Source organism: Cherax quadricarinatus, chromosome 9 (genome assembly GCF_038502225.1).
Source record: "Cherax quadricarinatus isolate ZL_2023a chromosome 9, ASM3850222v1, whole genome shotgun sequence".
Classification (NCBI taxonomy): domain Eukaryota; kingdom Metazoa; phylum Arthropoda; class Malacostraca; order Decapoda; family Parastacidae; genus Cherax; species Cherax quadricarinatus.
This window is the reverse complement of record NC_091300.1, coordinates 64,075,839-64,090,561: the sequence shown is the minus strand read 5'-3', so window position 1 is coordinate 64,090,561 and position 14,723 is coordinate 64,075,839. Positions and strand designations below refer to the sequence as shown.

Below are 14,723 nucleotides of genomic sequence, written 5' to 3'. Positions count from 1 at the left end.
TTTTGTTCCATTCTTTTCCACTGCTCCTTCATCCACTCCTCCCTACCAGAACCATTCTCATCTGATCCCTGATTCCTGCCACTACCCAACATTTTTTTTTTTTTTAGAGAGAGAGAGAGAGAGAGAGAAGGGAAAGGTAGAAGGAGAGAGGGGGAGAGGGAGAAGGGAAAGGGGGAGAGAGTGAGAGAGAGGGGGAAAGAGAGAGAGAAGGGAAGGATAGGAGAGGGGGAGAGTGAGAAGGGAAAATGGAGAAGAGAGAGAGAGAGGGGGAGAGAGAGAGTGAGAGAGAGAGGGGGATAGAGAAGGGAAGGGTAGGAGAGGGGGAGAGTGAGAAGGGAAAATGGGAGAGAGAGAAAGAGAGAGAGAGAGAGAGAGAGAGAAAGAGAGAGAGAGAGAGAGAGAGAGAGAGAGAGAGAGAGAGAGAGAGAGAGAGAGAGAGAAAGAGAGAGAGAGGGAGGGAGAGAGAAGGGAAAGGTAGAAGGAGAGAGAGAGGGGGAGAGTGAGAAGGAAAAAGGGAGAGAGAGAGAGAGGGAGAGAAAGAGAAGGGAAAGGTAGAAGGAGAGACAGAGGAGGAGAGTGAGAAGGAAAAAGGGGGAGAGAGAGAGAGAGAGTGAGAGAGAGAGGGAGAGGAAGAGGGGGCAGGGAGAGGAGAGAGGGGGGAGGGAGAGAGGGGGGGAAAGAGATGGGGAGAGAGAGAGGGGGAGAGAGAGGGGGAGAGAGAGATGGAGAGAGAGGGGGAGAGAGGGGGAGAAGGGGGAAAGAGGGGGGAGATGGAAGAGAGAGAGGGGAGAGAGAGGATAGGGGGAAAGAGAGGGGAGGAGGGGAGAGAGATGGGAAAAGGGAGAGGGGAGAGATAATGAGAGGGGAGAGATGTTAGAGGGGGAGAGATGTTAGAGGGGGAGGTGTTAGAGGGAAGAGATGTTAGAGGGGAGAGATAGGAGAGGGGAGAGATGGGAGAGGGGAGAGATGGGAGAGGGGAGAGAGAGAGATAGGTATAGAGTGATAGGTAGAGAGATAGGTAGAGTGGGAGACAGGTAGCGAGAGAGGGAGAGAGAGAGGAGTGAGCTTTAGAGGGTCAGTTCACAGGAAGGTGTGAAATCCTGTGTATGTGTGTGTATGCATGTGTACTACAGCTTTTACAAGTGCTTGTTCCTGTGTGTGTGTGTGTGTATGTGTGTGTGTGTGTATGTGTGTGTGTGTGTGCCCCCACTTCTAAGTATTCATACTGCTAATAAATACCGGTAAATACCAGTAATTCTAAGCTTACCAAGTACTTCTAGCACTTATCGATTCTACTTATAAAATACAGAAAGTAGCTAGGTTGTAAAATTTAGCTTGTCTCAGCTTAAGTGTCTGACGTTACCCCTCACTACCGCTTTACTCCTTGCACTCTCGTCTATGCTATTTCTACTCTAATTCTGGTAATAGCTTGCAGGAGTGAGTGACCAGTATCTAACAGTGATGCAAGACCAGAATCCAGAACCCGACAACATGCAACCACAATAGGTGAGCAATACTTGCGCTGGCAGCGGTGCGATGACAAGTTGCCAGATGCTGATGATGTAGTCATCGTACATAGGCCTTCTATCACTAGTTTGTAAATCCTTCACCCGTGATGTTTATAACCATATATGCTTATGCATCCCGCATTCCTCAAGTGATTTCACTTTTCACTTATGACAGAATACACTTCACATTCGGTTTTACACTTTATATGTATAATGGCATACAACTGTTGTGACGTCACTGCTTCAACAGGCCTACTGCCACCTTCCCATGTTGTATATTTTATTTTTCCTTTCTTCTTTTGCTTATTAACTTCTTCCCTCTAATTGTATGGTGCCCCACATTTCACTTGTTAACCAAACGCTGGTAATTCTTGAACACCTGCTTCCACACTCACTTTGATCTTTGTATATTGGAATCTGTGTGGCTACAGTGCCTAGTAGACCCACAACGGTTTGGCACTTTGAAATATTAATGATTTCAGGCTTCCTCTTGACTTTTTTTAACTATTAACTTCAGTTATCACTCATAGGATTGTTCACTGACGTCACTACCACTGATTACTGCTAGCAGTTACTGCATGCCTTAAAAACACTAAGGTTCTCGGAGCCTTGTACACCCACGTCTGCACCCACTGTGTGTGTGTGTGTGTGCGCATGTGTGTGTGTGTGTGTGTGTGCATGTGTGTGTGTGCATGTGTGTGTGTGTGTGTGTGTGTGTGTGTGTGTGTACTCAGTTGTATTCACCTAGTTGAGGTTGTTGCAGGGGTCGAGTCCGAGCTCCTGGCCCTGCCTCTTCACTGGTCGCTACTAGGTCACTCTCCCTGAACCGTGAGCTTTATCATACCTCTGCTTAAAGCTATGTATGGATCCTGCCTCCACTACATCGCTTCCCAAACTATTACACTTCCTGACTATTCTGTGGCTGAAGAAATACTGTGTCTGTGTTTGTGTGTGTGTGTGTGTGTTAGTTACCATTTTGTCCTAGGCATGTCGATTAGACACTAGGCCTGTTGTATATGAGTACATGTGTGTGTGTGTGTGTGTGTGTGTGTGTGTGTGTGTGTGTGTGTGTGTGTGTGTGTGTGTGTGTGTGTGTGTGTGTGTGTGTGTGTGTGTGTGTTTGTGTGTGTGTGTACTCAACTAATTGTACTCACCTAATTATGGTTGCAAGGGTCGAGATTCAGCTCCTGGCCCCGCCTCTTCACCTACCGCTACTTTATCATACCTCGTCTTAAAACTATGTATAGTTCCTGCCTCCACTACATCGCTTGCCAGACTATTCCAGTTCCTAACTACTCTATGACTGAAGAAATACTTCCTAACATCCCTTTGACTCATCTGAGTCTTCAGCTTCCAATTGTGACCCCTTGTTTCTGTGTCCCATCTCTGGAACATCCTTTCTCTGTCCACTTTGCCTATTCCACGCAGTATTTTGTATGTCGTTATCATGTCTCCCCTGACCCTCCTGTCCTCCAGTGTTGTCAGACCGATTTCCCTTAACCTTTCTTCATAGGACAATCCCCTTAGCTCTGGAACTAGCCTTGTTGAAAACCTTTGCACTTTCTCTAATTTCTTGACGTGTTTGACCGGGTAAGATAAGATAAGATTTCATTCGGATTTTTAACCCCGGAGGGTTAGCCACCCAGGATAACCCAAGAAAGTCAGTGCGTCATCAAGGACTGTCTAACATTGGGGTCCTTAATCTTGTCCCCCAGTATGCGACCCACACCAGTCGACTAACACCCAGGTACCTATTTGCTGCTAGGTGAACAGGACAACAGGTGTAAGGAAACGTGTCAAAATGTTTCCACCCGTCGGGAATCGAACCCGGGCCCTCCGTGTGTGAAGCGGGAGCTTTAGCCACCAGGCCACCGAGCCACCTGAGGTGTGGGTTCCAAACTGGTGCTGCATACTCCAGTATGGGCCTGACGTACAGAGTGTATAAAGCCTTGAACGATTCCTTACTGAGGTACCGGAACGCTATTCTCAGGTTTGCCAGGCGCCCATATGCCGCAGCAGTTATCTGGTTAACGTGTGCTTCTGGCGATGTACTTGGTATTATACTCACTCCTAGGTCTTTCTCCTTGAGTGAGGTTTGCAGCCTTTGGCCACCTAGCCTATACTCTGTCTGTGGTCTTCTTTGCCCTCCTCCGATCTTCATGACTTTGCATTTGGATGGGGTTAAATTCTAGGAGCCAGTTTCTGGACCACACATCCAGCCTGTCCAGGTCTCTTTGTAGACCTGTCTGGTCTGCGTCTGATGTAATTTTCCTCATTAACTTCACGTCATCTGCAAACAGGGACACTTCTGAGTCTATCCCTTCCGTCATGTCATTAACATATACCAAGAATAGCACTGGTCCCAGGACTGACCCTTGTGGGACCCCGCTCGTCACTGGCGCCCACTGTGATACCTCATCACGGACCATGACTCGCTGTTGCCTCCCTTTTAGGTATTCTCTGATCCACTGCAGTGCCCTTCCTGTTATATGTGCCTGTTCCTCTAGCTTCTGTACTAATCTCTTGTGAGGAACTGTGTCGAAGGCCTTCTTGCAGTCAAAGAAAATGGAATCAACCCACCCCTCCCTCTCATTTCTTACTTCAGTTACCTTGTCATAAAACTCTAGTAGGTTTGTGACACAGGATTTGCCTTCCATGAATCCGTGCTGGCTGTCGTTTATAGACTTGTTCCGCTCCAGGTGCTCCACCACTCTCCTCCTGATAATCTTTTCCAAGACTTTGCATACTATACATGTCAGTGACACTGGTCTATAATTTAGGGTTTCATTTCTGTCTCCCTTCTTAAAGATGGGGACTACATTTGCCTTCTTCCATACTTCAGGTAGTTGCCCAGTTTCAAGGGAAGTATTGAAGATTTTGGTTAGTGGCACACGTAGTGTCCCTGCTCCCTCTCTAAGGACCCACAGAGAGATGTTGTCCGGTCCCACCGCCTTTGAGGTATCAAGGTCGCCTAGGAGCTTCTCCACCTCCTCCTCAGTTGTGTGTAATTCATCCAACACTTGTTGATATATCCCTTGTTGCTGTACCCCTCTGTTTTGTCTTCCCATTGTCCTCTCAGCCTTAGCTGTAAATACTTCCTTAAATCTCATGTTGAGCTCCTCACATACCTCTTGGTCGTTTCTTGTGAGCTTCCCACCTTCCTTCCTCAGCCTGATTACCTGGTGTGTGTGTGTGTGTGTGTGTGTGTGTGTGTGTGTGTGTGTGTGTGTGTGTGTGTGTGTGTGTGTGTGTGTTTGTGTGTGTATGTGAGTGTGTGTGTGTGTGTGTGTGTGTGTGTGTGTGTGTGTGTGAGTGTGTGTGTGTGTGTGCGTGCGTGTGTGTGTGTGCGTGTGTGTGTGCCGTGCCGAATAAGTAAAACTTTCCTTATTCTTGCCGAATAAGGCAAGCGAAAATTTGTGTATGCAATAATTTCGCAAAAAATCATTCTGAACCTAATGAAAACATATGTTTCATTGTGTTTGTTTATTATTAAATCTCTACGGTTTTCATTTTGTACATACGAAACCAACATTCCACTGAGGCCTGTTGCCTCAGGCACTGGGAACACACCGCAAAACTTACGCCGAATATAAGCCATACACATACAAATTTCTGGGCACCATTAATCATACTAATTTAAGGCATTCAGTTGATTTTCTCATCAGCCTCAAACATTTCGAACATCAAACACAAGAAGCTGGTAAGCCGTGATGAGGCATCCCTATATTGTCTTAAAAGAATAGTCAAATCCTCCAATCCCAGCCAAGGTCATCGTAGATTTGATTAATCTTTGCATAAATTTCAACTATTTTTTTCAATGATAAATATACCTTCAGACACCTCAAGACATATAAATTCAAAGTACGAGTTGCATTCTTGACCAAGAGCAAAATAGAAGGTAATATCTCTAACGCTTACGAAGGCTGTGCTGTAAGTGGCTGCCTTCACTAGCAACATAATCAAGGATCTAGCCAAGAAACAACAGCGAATCTCTTATTCTTATTAAAGCTGAGGTATAGGCTATACTGCAACGAAATCAATGGAGAAGAAATGGCTACAAATATGGACATGCCTTAGTGAATACAAATATGCTTGCCAAATAGTCTCAACAATGCATTCATAATACATAGGAATAGCAAAGGCCATTATATGAACTGGAAAATGTCAGACTCGTCCACTCCACAAAGGTGGCAGTAAAGCAATAGCCAAGAACTACAGACCGATAGCACTAATGTCCCATATCATAAAAATATTTGAAAGAGTTCTAAGAAGCAAGATCGCCACCCATCTAGATGCCCATCATTTACACAACCCAGGGCAATATGGATTTAGAGCACGACGCTCCTGCCTGTCCCAACTACTGGACCACTATGACAAGGTCCTGGATGCTCTAGAAGACAAACAGAATGCAGATGTAATATACACAGACTTTGCAAAAGCCTTTGACAAATGCCACCGTGGTGTAGTAGCGCACAAAATGCGTGATAAAGGAATAACAGGAAATGTCGATAGATGGATCTATAGCTTCCTAATAAATAGAACACAAAGAGTAGTACTCAACAGAGTAAAGTCCGAGGCAGCTACGGTGAAAAGCTCTGTTCCACTAGGCACAGTACTCGCTCCCATCCTGTTGCTCATCCTCATAACTGACTTAGACAAGGATGTAAGCCACAGCACCGTGTCTTCCTTAGCAGATGACACCCGAATTTGCATGACAGTGTCCTCCACTGAAGACACTGCAAGACTCCAGGCGGACATCAACCAAATCTTTAAATGGGTTGCAGAAAACAATGTGAAGCTTAATGATGAGAAATTCCAATTATTCCGATATGGAAAACGTGAGGAAATTAAAATTTCATCGGAGTATAAAACAAATTCCAATCACATAATAGAGCGAAACACCAACGTCAAAGACCTGGGAGTGATCATGTCGGAGGATCTCACCTTCAAGGACCATAACATTGTATCAATCGCATCTGCTAGAAAAATGACAGGATGGATAATGAGAACCTTCAAAACTAGGGAGGCCAAGCCCATGATGACACTCTTCAGGTCACTTGTTCTATCTAGGCTGGAATATTGCTACACACTAACAGCACCTTGCAAGGCAGGTGAAATTGCCGACCTAGAAAATGTACAGAGAACTTTCACGGCGCGCATAACGGAGATAAAACACCTCAATTACTGGGAGCGCTTGAGGTTCCTAAACCTGTATTCCCTGGAACGCAGGAGGGAGAGATACATGATTATATACACCTGGAAAATCCTAGAGGGACTAGTACCGAACTTGCACACGAAAATCACTCACTACGAAAGCAAAAGACTTGGCAGACGATGCACCATCCCCCCAATGAAAAGCAGGGGTGTCACTAGCATGTTAAGAGACCATACAATAAGTGTCAGGGGCCCGAGACTGTTCAACTGCCTCCCAGCATACATCAGAGGGATTACCAATAGACCCCTGGCTGTCTTCAGCAGGCGCTGGACAGGCACCTAAAATCAGTACCTGACCAGCCGGGTTGTGGTTCGTACGTTGGATTGCGTGCAGTCAGCAGTAACAGCCTGTTTGATCAGGCGCCCTGATCCACCACGAGTCCTGGCCACAGACCGGGCCGCGGGGGCGTTGAACTCTCTCCAGGTACATTCCAGGTATATAAAGAACAAATTCTACACAGACCTCAAAGCCTTGAATCAAAAGTTAAAATTTGGAAATACAGTTGACGAATAGCATTTTAACATTTCAATAGATTTAATGTTCCTAGTTAGAGCAGTAGCAGGGTGCAAGACATGGGTTAGAGCAGTAGCAGGGAGCAAGACATGGGTTAGAGCAGTAGCAGGGAGCAAGACATGGGTTAGAGCAGTAGCAGGGAGAAAGACATAGGTTAGAGCAGTAGCAGGGAGCAAGACATGGGTTAGAGCAGTAGCAGGGAGCAAGACATGGGTTAGAGCAGTAGCAGGGAGCAAGACATGGGTTAGAGCAGTAGCAGGGAGCAAGACATGGCTTAGAGCAGTAGCAGGGAGCAAGACATGGGTTAGAGCAGTAGCAGGGAGCAAGACATGGGTTAGAGCAGTAGCAGGGAGCAAGACATGGCTTAGAGCAGTAGCAGGGAGCAAGACATGGGTTAGAGCAGTAGCAGGGAGCAAGACATGGGTTAGAGCAGTAGCAGGGAGCAAGACATGGCTTAGAGCAGTAGCAGGGAGCAAGACATGGGTTAGAGCAATAGCAGGGAGCAAGACATGGGTTAGAGCAGTAGCAGGGAGCAAGACATGGGTTAGAGCAGTAGCAGGGAGCAAGACATGGGTTAGAGCAGTAGCAGGGAGAAAGACATAGGTTAGAGCAGTAGCAGGGAGCAAGACATGGGTTAGAGCAGTAGCAGGGAGCAAGACATGGGTTAGAGCAGTAGCAGGGAGCAAGACATGGGTTAGAGCAGTAGCAGGGAGCAAGACATGGCTTAGAGCAGTAGCAGGGAGCAAGACATGGGTTAGAGCAGTAGCAGGGAGCAAGACATGGGTTAGAGCAGTAGCAGGGAGCAAGACATGGCTTAGAGCAGTAGCAGGGAGCAAGACATGGGTTAGAGCAGTAGCAGGGAGCAAGACATGGGTTAGAGCAGTAGCAGGGAGCAAGACATGGCTTAGAGCAGTAGCAGGGAGCAAGACATGGGTTAGAGCAATAGCAGGGAGCAAGACATGGGTTAGAGCAGTAGCAGGGAGCAAGACATGGGTTAGAGCAGTAGCAGGGAACAAGACATGGGTTAGAGCAGTAGCAGGGAGCAAGACATGGGTTAGAGCAGTAGCAGGGAGCAAGACATGGGTTAGAGCAGTAGCAGGGAGCAAGACATGGGTTAGAGCAGTAGCAGGGAGCAAGACATGGGTTAGAGCAGTAGCAGGGAGCAAGACATGGGTTAGAGCAGTAGCAGGGTGCAAGACATGGGTTAGAGCAGTAGCAGGGAGCAAGACATGGGTTAGAGCAGTAGCAGGGTGCAAGACATGGGTTAGAGCAGTAGCAGGGAGCAAGACATGGCTTAGAGCAGTAGCAGGGAGCAAGACATGGGTTAGAGCAATAGCAGGGAGCAAGACATGGGTTAGAGCAGTAGCAGGGAGCAAGACATGGGTTAGAGCAGTAGCCGGGAGCAAGACATGGGTTAGAGCAGTAGCAGGGAGCAAGACATGGGTTAGAGCAGTAGCAGGGAGCAAGACATGGGTTAGAGCAGTAGCCGGGAGCAAGACATGGGTTAGAGCAGTAGCAGGGAGCAAGACATGGGTTAGAGCAATAGCAGGGAGCAAGACATGGGTTAGAGCAGTAGCAGGGAGCAAGACATGGGTTAGAGCAGTAGCAGGGAGCAAGACATGGGTTAGAGCAGTAGCAGGGAGCAAGACATGGGTTAGAGCAGTAGCAGGGTGCAAGACATGGGTTAGAGCAGTAGCAGGGAGCAAGACATGGGTTAGAGCAGTAGCAGGGTGCAAGACATAGGTTAGAGCAGTAGCAGGGAGCAAGACATGGGTTAGAGCAGTAGCCGGGAGCAAGACATGGGTTAGAGCAGTAGCAGGGAGCAAGACATGGGTTAGAGCAATAGCAGGGAGCAAGACATGGGTTAGAGCAGTAGCAGGGAGCAAAACATGGGTTAGAGCAGTAGCAGGGAGCAAGACATGGGTTAGAGCAGTAGCAGGGAGCAAGACATGGGTTAGAGCAGTAGCAGGGAGCAAGACATGGGTTAGAGCAGTAGCAGGGAGCAAGACATGGCTTAGAGCAGTAGCAGGGAGCAAGACATGGGTTAGAGCAGTAGCAGGGAGCAAGACATGGCTTAGAGCAGTAGCAGGGAGCAAGACATGGGTTAGAGCAGTAGCAGGGAGCAAGACATGGCTTAGAGCAGTTGCAGGGAGCAAGACATGGGTTAGAGCAGTAGCAGGGAGCAAGACACAGCCGTCAGGCAAACACATTATACTCCAAGCGCCCTACCTGTATTACACCATTTTCTCCCCTCTGTATTTGACTGATGAAGCTCCAGATGAAAACAAGGAATCATAATAATAGTCTCCAGACACTGCAAATGTGTCTAATTCATACATCTGCCAATATTATCTTGTGTGACGCAAGCCATGAGAGACATAAGAATTATAGTGGGGAATGTAAATGCGAAGAGTCAAAAACAAAAGGAGAATCGAGGGACAGAAACTCTTATATCATAGTCATTACAGCAACAAAATTTCGTTATCGTAGCCATTACAGTAACAACACCTTGTTATCGTAACCATCAAAGTAGAAAAACTCTCAGGATTGATAATAAATGTGATATTCCCGGTGGGTACCAAGTACTAAGAAATGAAAATTTTAACAGAGGAGGAAGAGGAATAATACTGATGATGAAAAAATGGAGATTTGGAAAGCAAAGAAATCTGAAGACAGAGAATTTCAAAGATTCTTTATGAGGAGCTGTAATCTCTGGAGTGGTAAAGATAATAAAAGCAGTAATATGTAAACCACCACCAAACAACAGGACAAAGGAGTAGCGTGATCAAAGTAACAAGGATAATGAGCCAAATAATGGATACAGCAGCAGAGTCAGAAGAGCCAAACCTAACTGACTGATGCTAGTAGATATTAACCACATGCAGACTGACTGATGCTAGTAGATATTAACCACATGCACACTGACTGATGCTAGTAGATATTAACCACATGCACACTGACTAGGAGAGCTGGGAGCCACACAGGGAACCAGAAACATAACAAAAAACTGTTGGAGGATGGAAAGATTTTGTGAAGCAACATATGAAGGAGACAGCAAGAGTGAGAAAGGGAGGTGAGTTGACAAGACTTGACCTAATTCTTCATGACAGACGAAATCAGCTACGGGGAACCACTAGTTGAAGGAAATAATACGAAACTGGTAGAAATAGAATTGGAGAATGAAATGAATGACGGCAGTTTTTAGTTAAGTTTAATATGTTTATTATGCACCCCATACCCATCCTGTGGGCGGTAGTCAAAAGATTACAGAGGTACATAATGGGTCCAGGGACTGGGCCTCAAAGTTTTGATAGCTGAGCAAGTTACAGAGGTAAGCACCAACAGGATATTGAGCTGCATCTCGATGCCTGCAAACCCAACTCGGCGAGCCCTACCTCCCCACACACACACATCAAGATGAGGAAATTCCAAGCGTTTGGTATTAGGGGCTTTATTTTCCTGGTACACGTAAATGATCTCCCAGAGAAGATCAAAGCCTGTGTATCCTTGTTTGCTGATGACGTAAAACTAATGAAGAGAATAAATACTCTTAATGGCATAGACTACAATAAAAAGGGTGAACGAAGGTCGAGTAAAATATGTATACAGAGTGGGAAGAAGTTAAGAAGTTACGGGAGGTAAAGAGAGAGGAGAACCAGGGAGTAATCATTATCATAAACATATTGCCAAAGGTAAAATTAAATAATCACTACCATCAGTAGTGACGGCAGGAAATCTTAGAACTGGCCTCAGAAACCTAAATAAAGAATATTTCAGAACATTTTACATGACGTATATGAGGCTATTTTAGAACAGGCAACACAAGCATGGAGATCACATCTGAAAAAGCATGTTCAGAAGCCTGAGAACGTAGAGAGATTTATAGTCATGTTTGTTCCAAAACTGAGAGTTGAATTATGTGAAGAGGCTTAAAGATTTTAATTTAATAACCTTGGAGGGGAGACTGGCCAGGGGATACTTAATTATTTCTTACGAGATGCTCAAGAACTTTCGACTTGACTGGATATGATACTTTGAAATGTTAGGATGTTAGGAAATACTCTTTTCAGCCTTTGGGTGGCAAAGAAGTTAAATGAGTTTCATTAAGAGTAGCTAGAGGTAAACTCCATACACAGTTTCAAGAGTAAGTATAAAAAGACCCAGGAGGCTCTGGTGGCCTGGTGGTTAAAGCTCTCGCTTCATACGGCAAGGGGCTGGGTTCGATTCCCAGCCAGGATAGAAACATTGGGCGTGTTTCTTTACACCTGTTGTCTATCTTCACCCATCAGTAAAATAGGTACCTGGGTGTTAGTGGACTGGTGTGGGTCGCATCCTGGGATAAAACTGACCTAATTTGCGGGAAATGCTCAGCATAACAAGCGGCTTTCTATATAGTAGTATGTCACTGATGTCAGCTATGGTCTGTATACCTTGTACATGTACTGGTAATAAAGATATTATTATTATTATTATTATTATTATTATTATTATTATTATTATTATAAAAAGCAAACGCAATTCTGCGTATGTTCCTGTGGTCATTGACTGAGGCTGATCACAGATGAGCCAAACTCCAGTATAAGTGTTATAAACAAAGGAACAAGATAGGTGATTGTTCAGTGGAAATGAACTCTATGCATGGGTTCAGAAGCAGATAAAATAGAGTCCGAAAGGCTAAGAACGAACTGCTCCAGTTGACTCCAGATTAAAACACCGAGTCAGAAACTGGAGTGTGACTCAGGGTTCTGTCGGGATCTTCCAGACTCACACAGTTGATAACAAACAGCGGAGAGTGTTACCCTGTGATTTAAAATCAATTTTTCTTCATGACGGAATAACACGTTGCTAAAACTCATAATATATAAACAAAATAAGGAAACAACGTTCTCGCTAACAAACACAGGATCTCAATCAATTTCTCTTAGTCTGACTGAATATTCACTTTTTTATCCCACGATAACTTTCTTCTTCTGGTCCTTGGAGGGATCATATTAATATACATTATTAATATTGTTGATCAGTTTAATTGTATTTAAATAAGGGCAGTTTTCTTATATATAATTAAATCTGTGGTTATTCTACCCAAGCGTAATGTCTTACCTGTAGTCCCACGTCATGTTGTGGTGAATGTGATGCTGGACTTTTTCTGAGGAGTAGCAACAAGATGGTGGTCAGGACAAGCTGTACGACACACACTACAAGCATCAACTGCCAGGGTATGCTATACCCCAGCACTGCTAACACCACCACTGTACACGGCACAGGTATCCCCGCTACCACAATCAAGAGGAGAACCTGTAACACTTTGCATACTTTGTGATTCTCGTTCATGGTTGGAGTTTGTCTCGCCGTTGTGACAAGTAGAGTGTTGATAATACAATGATTCTTACTTGCCCGAGACCTGAGCTGTGTTATAGACAGGCGAGGCGAGCTTGAGGCTTATGCATGATGGTGTAACACTGGTTTATTCTCCCACTCAAAACTTGGCTTACACATCATGGTGCAACACTGGTTTACTCTCACCCTCATAACGTGGCTTCTGCATCTTGTGCAACACTGGATTACTCTTCCCCATATATTTATAATTTCACATTTTATTTTCAACTTATATTTTAAAGGTAGTCTGCAACCAGTAAAAGGGCATACCGCATATCACTTATTTTTTTAATAACATACTCTTAACTACCACCCCAGTTGTTTGCAGCTTAGTAATGCTCAGAGCGAGAGACTAAATGAAATGAATTGAAGAGCCAGTTTCTGGCCACGTTGTGGCAACCTGCAACAAGATCCCCCATGTTGTGGCAACCTACAACAAGATCCCCCACGTTGTGGCAACCTGCAACAAGATCCCCCACGTTGTGGCAACCTGCAACAAGATCCCCCATGTTGTGGCAACCTGCAACAAGATCCCCCACGTTGTGGCAACCTGCAACAAGATCCCCCACGTTGTGGCAACCTGCAACAAGATCCCCCATGTTGTGGCAACCTGCAACAAGATCCCCCACGTTGTGGCAACCTGCAACAAGATCCCCCACGTTGTGGCAACCTGCAACAAGATCCCCCACGTTGTGGCAACCTGCAACAAGATCCCCCACGTTGTGGCAACCTGCAACAAGATCCCCCACGTTGTGGCAACCTGCAACAAGATCCCCCACGTTGTGGCAACCTGCAACAAGATCCCCCATGTTGTGGCAGCCTGCAACAAGATCCCAGACAGACTACTTTTTCTCACCACCGAGATGACAGGATGTTATTGGGGTCAATTAGTGCCTGGGGAAAAAAAAGGGATGAAATCAGGTTTGATCCAAGGTAGTAGATGTAGAAAAAGACTTTTATGTACAGATCAGGACATTTATTAGAGAAAATTTAGGATTTCAGTGGGAATAAGTCACTTTGTCTGACTTTTCTGGGTTATATTAATGGGTAATGTACATATATTTTACTGTGTACGATAATTTGTGGCCCGGTGGTCTGGTGGCTAAAGCTCCCGCTTCACACACGGAGGGCCCGGGTTCGATTCCCGGCGGGTGGAAATTCCGACACGTTTCCTTACACCTATTGTCCTGTTCACCTAGCAGCAAATAGGTACCTGGGTGTTAGTCGACTGGTGTGGGTGGCATCCTGGGGGACAAGATTAAGGACCACAATGGAAATAAGTTAGACAGTCCTCGATGACGCACTGACTTTCTTGGGTTATCTTGGGTGGCTAACCCTCCGGGGTTAAAAATCCGAACGAAATCTTATCTTATCTTATCTTACTTGCTTACTGACTTACGTACTTGCGTACTTGCTTACGTACTTACTAACGTTTCGACACGAATGGCTTCTTCAGTCCTCGAGGCAAATCATAATTGTCCTGATGTATGTAAGTGTCTTCTTCCACATCTTGACGGTATCACCAGATCATTTTTCAAGGTAGCAGAGAAAAGGCCAGATTCCATTGATCAGATACCCATCACTGTCATCAAGGAACGTACCTTGAACAGTGGCCAACATCTGTTAGTCAAAGTCAACTTATTTCAGAACCTGACACCATCAAGGTAACGCCTTAGGGGGATATCAATGTTCACACATGAACTTTTTTATTTTTCGTTCGATTTCTTTCATTTTTTTTGTACGTAAAGAAGCACCTTTCAATAGTAATGTGACCAAGTTTCAATAAGATAGCTCAAAAAACAACTGAGAAAAAAATTATTTACTAATAATCATACATATTGAACAGTAACTTGGACATGGGACTTGGAGAAGTTGTTTTGGCATTATCTACGCATAAAACAATGCTAAACTGTATCTCTAGCGGTTAGATGTTCTGTAATTTATCCTTTCTTCATTCTTAAAAAAAATAAATTTTGTATGGTTTTTGACTTTCAGCCAAATATCTGACTTTTGCCCTCACAAAAATCAAAAACAAATTATGATATTTCAAAAAGCTAACCACTAGCTTGTAAAACAATCTTTCCTTTATGTTCTCTGTCAATTTCATTACA

At 45.0% G+C, this 14,723-nt stretch overlaps 1 protein-coding gene across 2 annotated transcripts in view; it reads right to left on the bottom strand.

Moving 5' to 3' along the window:
* LOC128686048 (uncharacterized) overlaps positions 1–12,717 on the bottom strand; it is a 78,764-nt gene extending 66,047 nt beyond the window's left edge. Inside the window, exon 1 of one of the 2 annotated variants that reach the window (XR_011391798.1) lies at positions 12,337–12,478. Coding sequence is in view for 1 of the 2 variants with exons in the window: in XM_053772686.2 (XP_053628661.2) it covers positions 12,337–12,567 (231 nt within the window). In the remaining variant the exon portion in view is untranslated. Of the gene's footprint in view, positions 1–12,336 lie in introns of both variants that reach the window. The other variant, XM_053772686.2, reaches the window with a different exon arrangement.
* Positions 12,718–14,723: the final 2,006 nt, after the last annotated feature.